This window comes from Culicoides brevitarsis, chromosome 3 (assembly GCF_036172545.1).
Source record: "Culicoides brevitarsis isolate CSIRO-B50_1 chromosome 3, AGI_CSIRO_Cbre_v1, whole genome shotgun sequence".
NCBI classification, from domain to species: Eukaryota; Metazoa; Arthropoda; class Insecta; order Diptera; family Ceratopogonidae; genus Culicoides; species Culicoides brevitarsis.
Window position 1 is genome coordinate 1,907,658 of NC_087087.1, and position 14,675 is coordinate 1,922,332.

The following is a 14,675-nucleotide window of genomic DNA, read 5'->3' on the forward strand; positions in this document are numbered from 1 at the left end:
AAAGAAATTTAAAAACTGAAAGGCCTAAAATTTTTTTTTTTAAAAGAAATTCAAAAACTGAAAGGCCTGAAAATTTTTTTTTCAAAGAAATTTAAAAACTGAAAGGCCTAAAAAAAATTTTTTTTCAAAGAAATTCAAAAACTAAAAGACCTAAAATTGATTGAAGGTAAGAAATTCTTTTTTTAAAGAAAAAACAAAAGTTGAAAGGTAAAATTTTTCTTTAAAAACTTTTAACAGCTAAAAATTAAAAAAAAAATTCAACTGTCTCGACTTTAAACTTTTTTTTCTTATTAAATTTTCTTGACCTTTTTACTTTTTTTTCCTTTAATCCATCGCAAATCCTTTTATAATTTATTACCAACAAACATTCAAAGAAAAAAAATCTTATTTTCGCATATTAACACTATAAATTTGAAAGCCTCTCAAAACTTTTCCTCTGTTTTTTTTCTTCATCCACACAAATGCAAAACCAAACCGTTAAGAAGACAATTACCCGTCGCAAGACAAAAAAAAATGTAAATCCTGCAAAACTGCGCTTCGTTCGTGTCGCACAAAAGAAAAAAAAAATAAGAAAAGGAAGAACGAAGAAAAGTTTTTAATACAATTTTATGTTAAATAAAATGCTCTCAAAATATCATCATTTGTTTCAATTGCTTTGCCTGCAAAAGAAATAGAGAAGGAATCAAGTCACACACCACTTTTAAATACTTTTAATTGCATACACAGCAGTTTCTCTCTTGTACTATTAAATTACCGTTTTTTGAACACGAAAACTTAGTTTTTTCTTTAATTTAATTTTCGTACTAATTGAATTTATTTTTCTGCGAATTAACGAAAATAAGTCAACTTAATTTTTAATAAAGAAGTTATGCAATGAACATCTCTCGGCAGTTGAAATAATAAATGGAGACGCCTTGTTTTTTACTTTCTTACCGTTTTTCGTAGAATTTATGCGGTAATTTTTTAGAAAATTCATTTGACGTCATTTTATTGATAAAATTTGCATTAAATAAGTGTCACGTGGATAGAAAATGCTTTGAAAAAGCAATTTTTCGTATGAATTGAAACGAAATTAATTAATTGAAATAAATAAACAAAGCTTGTAATGACAATAGCTGAAGTTGATTCAATTGATTAAACAACAATTGACTGAATTGTAATTGAATTAAATAAATATTGTGCCAATTTTGAAATAATTGAGCGATTATGAGAATGTTTCTTTGCTGATAAATTATAATTTTCTTTGTTTTAATAAATTTTTAATCGAAAATTAAAATATTTTAATCATATTTTAACTTTTTAGTCATTAAAATTATCATTTTTCACTTGAAAATTTTCTTTTTTATGGAATTTTATAATTTTCTTATCATTCATGACACTTTTGAATGCACTTCCCGTTGACACAGATGTTCTCAAAGCCTCATTTTGATATAAAAGTCCATCAAAATGATCATTTTTCAGTCAGAATCAATCAATAAAGTAATAAATCATGCAGAAATCTACTCTCATTGCCTTACTTTTTGTCAGTTTTGCAGTTTTTACTGTTTTTAGTTCAACAGAAGCATCAGAAAGTACATCAACGGAACATTCTTTAAGCGTAGAAGAAGAAAAACCTTCAACGGAGCTCCCTTCAAGCTCAGAAGAAGAAGAAGAGGAAAACCTTCCCCCAAGACCCATCGTTCGTTTATCATGCTATCGTCGCTGTTTACGCCAATGTCGGGGCAAGAAAAATCGCGGTTGTCAAGGGAATCGATGCATTTGCGTCAATTAATGCGAAAAACACGTCGTTCGTGATTCGTGCTGCTGCTTGAAGAATATTAAATAAAAGAAAAATCTTCTCAAAACGACAATTTTCTTGATGAAATTAATTCAAGCGACTTAAACGGTATTAAAATTGTTTCTATTTTTTTATAAAACTTTTATTGAATTTGTTTTACAAGATTTGTTGTGACCTTATAACTCGAGAACGATGCGTCTCCGAGCATATGTTTCATGGAGCAAAATTATGTACTCGAGTCAGCGCTTAATATTAAATATTAAAAAATTAATATTATAATATTAAAAAAAAAATTAAAAAAAAATTTAAAAAAAAAATTTAAAAAAAATAATAAAAAAAAAATTAAAAAAAAAAAAATATTTTTAAAAAATAAAAAAAAAAATAATTAAAAAAAATAAAAAAATATAAAAAAAATATTATTTAAAACTTAATTAAATATATTTTTAACTTTTTAAATTTTTTTTTTTTTTTTATATTTTTTTAAATATTTTTTTAAATATTTTTTTTTTAATTTTTTTAAATATATTTTTTTTTTGCTTCATTGCCGTTATCCCATCAACTGTCATTATGAAGTGCCTCGCCGAACGACTAAAAATGCAGAAAAAAGAAATTATTTAAAATTGAACGAGAAAGCGGAGAGAAAAATTCAAATAATCCTCATTTTTTGTCAAAAAAAAAAAAATTTTTCTTCGACGGCATGGCACGACACGATAGAGCTTATATTATTATGGTTCCAACATCATCATCACGGGAGGATCATTATTGTTATTATGATGATGGCGAATTGTGTCGCCGCAAAAATGAAAGCAATGTTTCACGCTTGAGTTGAGTGTGCCAAGCATGTCCCTCGTTCTCTCATAATTTTTGCAACGACATAGTTTTCATCTTTAATGCATGGTTGATTTTTGCTTGGATTCTCGCTTCCGTTGCTGCTTTCTACAGTGCTCGACGACGCAAAATTATCACGATTTTCCATTAATGTTTTTCTTTTTATTTTTCTCGTCTTGTCGCGAAACGAACTTTCTTCAAAAAAAAAAAACTTGAACTACTGAAAATTGTCTCTTCATGATGTTACAACGACAAGAAATTGTCCAAAAATAACTTTTTTTTTCTTATAATTCTCTGACAAAAACAACGAGCAAAAGGTAAGAGAGACATTTTTCCAAGAAAACATAATTTTGGATTAATTTTTGATGATAAGAAAATGTTTTGAAGTCATTTCGCGGAAATTTTTTTTCATCATAAGAACACAAATTTAGCTATTTAAAGCAATTTTTGTCGTTTTTTCATTCAGTCTCTTTATAAAAATTGCTTGAAAAATGTTTAAAATTATAATTTTAATAATTTTTTTACTTTCAACAGTAAATTCTGAAGAAGATTTTCCCAAAATATCATCTGAAAATGCAGTTTTTACTCCATTTAAAGGATTAAGAGAAAGATTTTGTAACGAAATTGTGTGCAATTCATCGTGTAAAAGCTCAATTGGCGTAAATTCATGGAATGGAGGATTTTGTTACAAAAATTGTTGTTGGTGTTGGAGAGATTTTCAATAATTTTTATTTTTAAAATTTTATTGAAAAAAAATTAGAAGAATAAAAATTATTTAGGAATTGTTTAAATATAAAAAAAATAATTAAAATTAAAAAATTTGATCAACAAATTAAATTTTTAATTAAAAAAATTAACTGAAATTAAAATTTTTACTTTAAAAAAAATTTAAATATTTTTTTTTTTATTTTTTAGTAGATTTTTATTTCTTAAATTAAATTTTAACTTTTTTTAATAAGAATTTTTATTAATGTAAAAATTAAAAATTTATTCAAGAAAATTTAAAACTTTATTTCTCAATAAAAATTTTGTAAAAATTAATTTTACAAAAAAAAAAGCTAAAAATTAATTTTACAAAATTTTAGATTTTTTTTTTTATTTTTAAATATTTTTGTTTTAGTTTTTATTAAAATTTCTTAAAATTATTAAAATTTTCTTGAAATTATAAAAAAATCTTGAAAAAAAAAAAATATTTTTATTTTCACCAATTCCAATCGATGCATTTACAAGTTTCAAAATTTTCACAAAATCCATTTTTATTCTCCAATTTGATGCATTTTACTTGACATTGACCATTGTTGCATTGAGGTTTGCTCGGAGAAGTTAAATCTTTGTCACAAAAAGCGTTTTCAATTAAAGCGATTAATAGAAAAGCAATAAAAATGTACTTTAATGACATTTTTCGATGAATTACGAGGCACAACTGACACTTTTTTGATTTATCGCAGCTTTAAAAGTTGTTTGTTCGTAATAAATTTATTTGAAAGTGTAACGAGGCTCTGATATGAAGTGCAATTATTCAAATTTTAGCCTTTAATGTGTTTGATATCAACTTAAATGACGTCAAATTGTAGTTTCTAATTAAAAAAAATCGATAAAATTTTGTTTCTTTAGTCTTTTTGAAAGGTATTTTCTGAAAAATTTCACAAAAAATGTACATTGTACACTTTTTACGATCAAAATTTTTAACTGAATTCTCCATTTTACGACAAAATTTCATATTTAAAGCCTCCGAGTGTCATTTTTAGTTCAGTTAACAATTGTTTTGCATCAAAGATGTCAATTTTTTATTTAATTGTACTTTTTATTATTGAAACCTTGGTTGGATTTTCAGCAAGTGTTGAGAAAAGTGTTCCGCTGATTGAAAATTCTTCAACTTTTCATTGCAAGGACGGACCCTGTAACGAAAATTGTCGAAAAAATGGCTATGAAGGAGGATATTGCACTCATCTAGATCATTGCCGTTGTTACGTTAAAAATACGGAATACCAAAAGAGTCAAATTGAATCAATTTCACAAACTTGTCATCATGCAACTTGTGTTTCGGAATGTTTAGAAGAAGGATATTGTGTAGGAAATTGTGTAAATAATCATTGTGTTTGTTCGCAAAAGTGCAATTGAAAAATTTTAAAAAAAAAATATTTTTTTAGAAAATTTATTTGAAATAAAAATTAAACATTTGAGAAAATTTTCTTCGGAAAAAAATTAAATTAAAAAAAAATATTTTTTTAATTAAATTTTGAAAAATTAATTTTTGAAAAATTAATTTTTGAAAAAATTTTTTAATTTTTGAAATAAATTTTTAAAAAATTAAATTAAAAATAAATTGCTTTGATTATAAAAAATTCTTAAATTTTGAAAAATTAATTTTTGAAAATTTTTATTAAAAAATTAAATTTTGAATTTTCTTGAATAAATGAATTAATAAAAATTCTTATTTAAAAAAAGTAAAAATTTAATTTAATAAATGAAAATCTTCTGAAATAAAAAAAAAATATATTTAAAAACTTTTTAAGAGTTAAACTTTTTATTTTTTGATCAATTTTTATGACTATTAAATTTTTTTTTTATATTTTGAATTAATCTTTAGTTTTTATTCTTTTAAAATTTTTAAACAAAAAATTGAGAATTTTTTCAAATAATTTTTTAAAACATATTTTTATGAAAATTTATTCTCATAAAATTGAAAATTAACTGAGCTCGTTTTTCCAAATCAAAAATAATTGAAACAATAGCAAATTCCTCCGATACGACAACGTCCTGTTCTCCATCCCAATCGACGACACGCTCCAATGCACGAAATTTGACAAAAGGTTAATGGTCGAAGCTCTTGCGGCGGAATGTCATTTAAAACAGGCTCTTCTGTAGTTGTTGTTATTATTGCTTCATTTGGATTAAAATTTACAACTTTCGAAAAGGCATCGACAGAAATTGCCATTAAAACGACAAAAATTAATAAAAATTTAAATTTCAACATGACTTTAAAAAAAAATGAAAAAAATCTGATTGAAAGTTTGAAGTAAACTGCCAGAAATGAGATAAACATCAAGTAACAAACACGAAAATCGCTTTGTTTGCACAAATTTTATCTCAGAAACGCGTTTATCTGTGACAACAAACGAATTCTCAGAAACTATTCTTTATCTTTCGAGAAAAAAATGCGTCATTTTCAAGGTTTTTTGAGTCATTTCAAAAGCAAAAGTAACAGGCGTCTCCTTGTTTGAACGATTTTCAAACAAAAAATATTGCTTCCAAAGTAAACAAGTAGATTTAAAGTTTGCGCGCCCAATTTTCACCCTGACGATACAAAATAACGAGAGCAACGCCAAAGTTTAATTCAATTATTGCGCGATTATAATCAAGATTATTATAATAAAGGTAAAAATTTTTGTGCCTGTCTTGCGTGAGTGAGCGACCATCTGCTTTTGTTCGCCGTTTTTCGTGCGATAACGATAATCCTGCGAGGCACAGAAACATTTTTTTTGTTTGTTTCGTAAAAGTTTTGTGCCTCTTGTAATGAAATTTATTATTTATTGGAGTGTGCGAGCTAAATAAAATAATAATATTGAATATAAATTAGCGTTGTTTTTGCTTCGGAAATGCCGCTGGGATGTTTTTCTGTTTACTTCAACTCAATATTTAAGTAGATTGGAGTGATTTTTCGATAGAAAAGTTTGTGATACGTTAAGAAATTGGAGTTTTAAGACAATTTTGGGGGGAAATTTCATTCAGAAAATTAAATTTCAATTAACGAAAAACGTTTTTAACGGAAATTGAGACTTTTTAGAAGATTTAAAAATTAGTTTAAGACTTCAGAATGTGAATGTGATTAATTTAAGACCCTCAGATAAAAATTTAATACTTAAAAAAATATTTTTTAGTATCTGAGTCAAAATTTAGAGTTGATACTCAGATTCAAGCCTCAGAATTTTTTTCAGTTTTGATTTGAAAAGAAGGAGGCTCGTCGTAGTTCAGAAGGGAGACTGTTGAAGAAGTTTATCCTTTCATGAAAAACACTGTTTCGTGAGTAGTTTGTTCGAGACAATGGGATTTGTAATCTGGATCTTCTTCTTGTGTCGTGATCATGTCGGTTCTGAACAAGAGGAATTGACAGATTTGTCCTCAATAGCCCTTTTGTCATTTTGTATATCATCATTGCTTGTTCGTATTTAATCATGTCATTCACTTTAAGGATATGATACTTGTTGTATAACTGGGATAAGAAATCCTCAAGTGTTAATTTAAGCCTAAAATGCATAAAATTAATTTATATTATATTTTTTTCTTAAAAAATTATACATTTTAACGAAAATTTAACACATTAAAAAATTTAACCCTTTAAAAAATTAAATTTTTATGACTTAAAAAAATTTTTTTTACTAAAAATCGATTTTAAATTAAAATTATTTTTTTTTCAAATTAATTTTTAATTATAATTAATTTTTGAAATAATTTTAATTAATTTATGAAAATAATTTTAATTATCTGAGTCATAAATTTTAATCGATTTGCAACCCTCAATATTCTTTAAAAAAAATTTTTTTTTTAATTTTTTTTCTTAAAAAATTAAACCTTTTACCCAAAACTAACACATTAAAGACCATTTTCTTCTCCAAAGAATTAAATTTTCAGGACTTGACAAAAAAATTTTTTACTCAATTTTTCACAAAATCGATTTTAAATCAAAATTCCTTTAAAAAATTTAAGATTTAAATCTTTTTCCCTTTAAAAACTCCCCCAAACCGCAAAAAATCATTAAAATCAATTCGACGAAGTACAAAAAGCCACAGAAAAAATTCTCAAACTCCCTTCTTCGATATCAAAAATCCCTTTTTCTTCATTTCTTTAATGATTTGTTTACCGTAACTTTGTTTTTCTGCGTCAACATTGCGTCGCACATCTCCCGAATGTGATTTGAAAAGGGTAAAAGTTATTGTTTTTTGCTCGTATTTGAACAATAATAACGTTTCACACCTTTTCCTTCGAAATAAAGCAAATTTTGGGGTATTTTGGGATTATTTGCGAAAATATTTTAAAACCATTAATCAATCCTTTTCCGTTTTTGTGTCGCAAAATTGAATTTTTTCTTTCTTGCGAAACCTTTCAAGTATTATTTTTTCATTAAAATTCGCGTGAAAGCCTTCTTTTGGGGAATTGCGACACTATTCGTTTTTCTTGTCTTTCTTCGAGTTGAGTTGTAATTATTTACACAACGGAAATACCTTTTTCTCGTTTATTTTTTCGTGTCTCGTGCGCGGAGGGAAATCTATCGTCAAATATAGGGAGAAAGCAAGACGAGTCTCATTAAAACCAATACTGTAAGCGATTCATGGACTGGAATTAATGTGAAAATTGCTTCATTTTTAAATGAATGGAACGTGAGAGAAATGTTCAAATACTTTGGCGTGCAATTAAGGGTTTCTACACCTGGACAAAGGAAATTTTTCGTGCCTTTCATGTCGTTTCTTGTTTACTTTTGGACCTTTTTCGTTACTTTGTTTGCGTTTTTAAGCAGTTTTCAAGTGTATTTAATGTCGTTCGGGGAATATCTTCGAAATTTCAATGGAAAATCGCCCGTTTTATGATTAAAATTGAAGAAAAAGATTAAATTTCTTCATAAAATTCGTGGAAATTGCGTTCAATGACTTTATGAGTAATAAAAAATTCTATCTTGATACACAATGATAAGAACTTTCATTGAATTTCGTATCAAGAATGAAGAAATTTACTCAGAAATGGAAAAAATCCCCTTTTTTCTGCTTGTTTAAACACTTTTTGGTATAAAAATGAACGAAACTCGTCAACACAAAGTCAGTTTCAAACTAAAACCTGAAGCAAAAGCAACCAAAAGATGTCAAAGTTACTCATTTCCTTCGTAATTCTTGCAGTTTTGGCGATTTCCGTCACAAAAGCTGACAAATCTGAAGTTTCAAACGAAATTTCTTCCAACGATGAGACTTTTAAGCAACCACAATTGAGACTTTCCTGCCAAATGGGAGGCGATGGAGCATGTACTTTACATTGCCGTCATTTGGGACGCAAATTCGGATATTGCCGTAACGGGACTTGCTATTGTCGTCGCTGATTCAACGGGAAATGTCACTTCCTTCCAAGAAATTATCTAAAATTTATCATAAAAATTCAGTAAAAATGATTTAATTGTTCACAGTCATTCAAGTTTTCAACTAAAAAATGTCAAAACTTACAATTTTTCTCACTTTTTTCGTTATTTTTGTAGTTTTAAAGGCAAATGAAGCTCACAAAACCTCATTAGAAGACGTACTTCATCCATGCAATCCCGCTGATTGCAAAGCTCATTGTCGTTTCATGGGAAAAAGTAACGGATATTGTCACAATAAGAAATGCTGTTGTACCAAAAAACCCTTTCCAATGAAGAAATCCTTGACATTTTTGGAAATTCACGAGCAATAATTAAAAATCAGTCACGTACCATGAACAAAAAGAACGGAAAATCCGCTCCAACTCCATTTCCTCTTTTCATTCTACTTTTTTTTTCAACGATTGTCACGAAAATAAAATAAAAGTTTAGAAATTTATTTAAATATTTCATCAGTAATCGGCTAATAATCACGAAAGGTGTTTTTTTCTTTGTTTTCTTCACTGAACTGTAACTGAACTAAACTCGTAACGTGAAACGACCTCGAACAACGAATATTTTTAGTCGTGTTCAACCAATTTTCACGTCGTTTTCGATTAATAAAATTTTAATTATATTGCCAGCGATGATTATCGCCATGGAAAACGTTGTAGAAAAATGATAAACTACCGACGAGGGAAGCGATTTAAAAGGTAAAAATGTGTTTTTTAAGGTACTTACGTTCGCGAAAGAAGATTGGTTTCGTTGTTTGCCGCATTGGAGTTGAAGAACGACGGATAAGTTTTCTGAAAATAAAAATGAAAAATGTTAATGGAAAATTTAAGAAAATTAATTTTAACATGAGAAGTTTAAAAATTTTTGATTTTTTTTTTTTTTTTTTTGAAAAATTTAAATACCTAATTTATCATTTTTAATCATTTTTCAACTCAAAACTGCCAAAAAATTGAAACTGAAAAAAATTTTTTTCTTTGACATAGTTTTGTTTTGAAAACTAAATCAAGAGCAAAACTATGTCAAAAACTGTGTCAAAAACTGTGTCAAAGCAATTTTTGTCAAATCTTGCTTCAAATGGATAAAAATTTGTCAGAGGGCTCTAATTTATCATTTTTAATCATTTTTCAACTCAAAACTGCCAAAAAATTGAAACTGAAAAAAAATTTTTTCTTTGACACAGTTTTGTTTTAAAAACTAAATCAAGAGCATAACTGTGTCAAAAACTGTGTCAAAGCAATTTTTGTCAAATCTTGCTCCAAATGGATAAAAATTTGTCAGAGGGCTCTAATTTATCATTTTTAATCATTTTTCAACTCAAAACTGCCAAAAAATTGAAAGTGAAAAAAAATTTTTTCTTTGACACAGTTTTGTTTTAAAAACCAAATCAAGAGCAAAAAAACTGTGTCAAAAACTGTGTCAAAGCAATTTTTGTCAAATCTTGCTCCAAATGGATAAAAATTTGTCAGAGGGCTCTAATTTATCATTTTTAATCATTTTTCAACTCAAAACTGCCAAAAAATTGAAACTGAAAAAAAATTTTTTCTTTGACACAGTTTTGTTTTAAAAACTAAATCAAGAGCAAAAAAACTGTGTCAAAAACTGTGTCAAGGCAATTTTTGTCAAATCTTGCTCCAAATGGATAAAAATTTGTCAGAGGGCTCTAATTTATCATTTTTAATCATTTTTCAACTCAAAACTGCCAAAAAATAGAAACTGAAAAAAATTTTTTCCTTTGACACAGTTTTGTTTTAAAAACTAAATCAAGAGCAAAAAAACTGTGTCAAAAACTGTGTCAAAGCAATTTTTGTCAAATCTTGCTCCAAATGGATAAAAATTTATCAGAGGGCTCTAATTTATCATTTTTAAGCATTTTTCAACTCAAAGCTGCAAAAAAATTGAAACTGAAAAAAAATTTTTTCTTTGACACAGTTTTGTTTTAAAAACTAAATCAAGAGCAAAAAAACTGTGTCAAAAACTGTGTCAAAGCAATTTTTGTCAAATCTTGCTCCAAATGGATAAAAATTTGTCAGAGGGCTCTAATTTATCATTTTTAATCATTTTTCAACTCAAAACTGCCAAAAAATTGAAACTGAAAAAAAATTTTTTCTTTGACACAGTTTTGTTTTAAAAACTAAATCAAGAGCAAAACTGTGTCAAAAACTGTGTCAAAAACTGTGTCAAAGTCATTTTTGTCAAATCTTGCTCCAAATGGATAAAAATTTGTCAGAGGGCTCTAATTTATCATTTTTAATCATTTTTCAACTCAAAACTGCCAAAAAATTGAAACTGAAAAAAAATTTTTTCTTTGACACAGTTTTGTTTTAAAAACTAAATCAAGAGCAAAAAAACTGTGTCAAAAACTGTGTCAAAGCAATTTTTGTCAAATCTTACTCCAAATGGATAAAAATTTATCAGAGGGCTCTAATTTATCATTTTTAATCATTTTTCAACTCAAAACTGCCAAAAAATTGAAACTGAAAAAAATTTTTTTCTTTGACACAGTTTTGTTTTAAAAACTAAATCAAGAGCAAAAAAACTGTGTCAAAAACTGTGTCAAAGCAATTTTTGTCAAATCTTGCTCCAAATGGATAAAAATTTATCAGAGGGCTCTAATTTATCATTTTTAATCATTTTTCAACTCAAAACTGCCAAAAAATTGAAACTGAAAAAAATTTTTTTCTTTGACACAGTTTTGTTTTAAAAACTAAATCAAGAGCAAAAAAACTGTGTCAAAAACTGTGTCAAAGCAATTTTTGTCAAATCTTACTCCAAATGGATAAAAATTTGTCAGAGGGCTCTAATTTATCATTTTTAATCATTTTTCAACTCAAAACTGCCAAAAAATTGAAAGTGAAAAAAAATTTTTTCTTTGACATAGTTTTGTTTTAAAAACTAAATCAAGAGAAAAACTGTGTCAAAAACTGTGTCAAAGCAATTTTTGTCAAATCTTACTCCAAATGGATAAAAATTTATCAGAGGGCTCTAATTTATCATTTTTAATCATTTTTCAACTCAAAACTGCCAAAAAATTGAAACTGAAAAAAATTTTTTTCTTTGACACAGTTTTGTTTTAAAAACTAAATCAAGAGCAAAAAAACTGTGTCAAAAACTGTGTCAAAGCAATTTTTGTCAAATCTTGCTCCAAATGGATAAAAATTTGTCAGAGGGCTCTAATTTATCATTTTTAATCATTTTTCAACTCAAAACTGCCAAAAAATTGAAACTGAAAAAAAATTTTTTCTTTGACACAGTTTTGTTTTAAAAACTAAATCAAAGAAAAAAAAAACTGTGTCAAAAACTGTGTCAAAGCAATTTTTGTCAAATCTTACTCCAAATGGATAAAAATTTATCAGAGGGCTCTAATTTATCATTTTTAATCATTTTTCAACTCAAAACTGCCAAAAAATTGAAAGTGAAAAAAAATTTTTTCTTTGACATAGTTTTGTTTTAAAAACTAAATCAAGAGCAAAACTGTGTCAAAAACTATGTCAAAAACTGTGTCAAAGCAATTTTTGTCAAATCTTACTCCAAATGGATAAAAATTTGTCAGAGGGCTCTAATTTATCATTTTTAATCATTTTTCAACTCAAAACTGCCAAAAAATTGAAACTGAAAAAAAATTTTTTCTTTGACACAGTTTTGTTTTAAAAACTAAATCAAGAGAAAAACTGTGTCAAAAACTGTGTCAAAAACTGTGTCAAAGTCATTTTTGTCAAATCTTGCTCCAAATGGATAAAAATTTGTCAGAGGGCTCTAATTTATCATTTTTAATCATTTTTCAACTCAAAACTGCCAAAAAATTGAAACTGAAAAAAAATTTTTTCTTTGACACAGTTTTGTTTTAAAAACTAAATCAAGAGCAAAAAAACTGTGTCAAAAACTGTGTCAAAGCAATTTTTGTCAAATCTTACTCCAAATGGATAAAAATTTATCAGAGGGCTCTAATTTATCATTTTTAATCATTTTTCAACTCAAAACTGCCAAAAAATTGAAACTGAAAAAAAAATTTTTTCTTTGACACAGTTTTGTTTTAAAAACTAAATCAAGAGAAAAACTGTGTCAAAAACTGTGTCAAAAACTGTGTCAAAGCAATTTTTCTCAAATCTTGCTCCAAATGGATAAAAATTTGTCAGAGGGCTCTAATTTATCATTTTTAATCATTTTTCAACTCAAAACTGCCAAAAAATTGAAACTGAAAAAAATTTTTTTCTTTGACACAGTTTTGTTTTAAAAACTAAATCAAGAGCAAAAAAACTGTGTCAAAAACTGTGTCAAAGCAATTTTTGTCAAATCTTACTCCAAATGGATAAAAATTTGTCAGAGGGCTCTAATTTATCATTTTTAATCATTTTTCAACTCAAAACTGCCAAAAAATTGAAACTGAAAAAAAATTTTTTCTTTGACACAGTTTTGTTTTAAAAACTAAATCAAGAGAAAAAAAACTGTGTCAAAAACTTTGTCAAAGCAATTTTTGTCAAATCTTGCTCCAAATGGATAAAAATTTATCAGAAGGCTCTAATTTATCATTTTTAATCATTTTTCAACTCAAAAATGCCAAAAAATTTAAACTGAAAAAAAATTTTTTCTTTGACACAGTTTTGTTTTAAAAACTAAATCAAGAGCAAAAAAACTGTGTCAAAAACTGTGTCAAAGCAATTTTTGTCAAATCTTGCTCCAAATGGATAAAAATTTATCAGAGGGCTCTAATTTATCATTTTTAATCATTTTTCAACTCAAAACTGCCAAAAAATTGAAACTGAAAAAAATTTTTTTCTTTGACACAGTTTTGTTTTAAAAACTAAATCAAGAGCAAAAAAACTGTGTCAAAAACTGTGTCAAAGCAATTTTTGTCAAATCTTACTCCAAATGGATAAAAATTTATCAGAGGGCTCTAATTTATCATTTTTAATCATTTTCTAACTCAAAACTGCCAAAAAATTGAAACTGAAAAAAATTTTTTTCTTTGACACAGTTTTGTTTTAAAAACTAAATCAAGAGCAAAAAAACTGTGTCAAAAACTGTGTCAAAGCAATTTTTGTCAAATTTACTCCAAATGGATAAAAATTTATCAGAGGTCTCTAATTTATCATTTTTAATCATTTTTCAACTCAAAACTGCCAAAAAATTGAAACTGAAAAAAATTTTTTTCTTTGACACAGTTTTGTTTTAAAAACTAAATCAAGAGCAAAAAAGCTGTGTCAAAAACTGTGTCAAAGCAATTTTTGTCAAATTTTGCTCCAAATGGATAAAAATTTGTCAGAGGGCTCTAATTTATCATTTTTAATCATTTTTCAACTCAAAACTGCCAAAAAATTGAAACTGAAAAAAAATTTTTTCTTTGACACAGTTTTGTTTTAAAAACTAAATCAAGAGCAAAAAAACTGTGTCAAAAACTGTGTCAAAGCAATTTTTGTCAAATCTTGCTCCAAATGGATAAAAATTTGTCAGAGGGCTCTAATTTATCATTTTTAATCATTTTTCAACTCAAAACTGCCAAAAAATTGAAACTGAAAAAAAATTTTTTCTTTGACACAGTTTTGTTTTAAAAACTAAATCAAGAGAAAAAAAAAACTGTGTCAAAAACTGTGTCAAAGCAATTTTTGTCAAATCTTGCTCCAAATGGATAAAAATTTGTCAGAGGGCTCTAATTTATCATTTTTAATCATTTTTCAACTCAAAACTGCCAAAAAATTGAAACTGAAAAAAAATTTTTTCTTTGACACAGTTTTGTTTTAAAAACTAAATCAAGAGAAAAACTGTGTCAAAAACTATGTCAAAAACTGTGTCAAAAATTTTTGTGTCAAATGGATAAAAATTTGTCAAGCTCAATTTTTGTCAAATCTTTGTTCAGAGGGCTCTAATTTATCATTTTTAATCATTTTTCAACTCAAAACTGCCAAAAAATTGAAACTGAAAAAAAATTTTTTCTTTGACACAGTTTTGTTTTAAAAACTAAAT

The 14,675-nt window shown here is 26.4% G+C and overlaps 1 protein-coding gene across 2 annotated transcripts in view; it reads right to left on the reverse strand.

Moving 5' to 3' along the window:
- The window catches only part of LOC134835867 (cation-independent mannose-6-phosphate receptor), a 44,093-nt gene that overhangs the window by 25,606 nt on the left and 3,812 nt on the right, over positions 1-14,675 (reverse strand). For both annotated transcript variants that reach the window (XR_010162233.1, XM_063850856.1), the window contains exon 3: positions 9,444-9,508. Coding sequence is in view for 1 of the 2 variants with exons in the window: in XM_063850856.1 (XP_063706926.1) it covers positions 9,444-9,508 (65 nt within the window). In the remaining variant the exon portion in view is untranslated. The remainder of the gene's footprint in view (positions 1-9,443; positions 9,509-14,675) is intronic.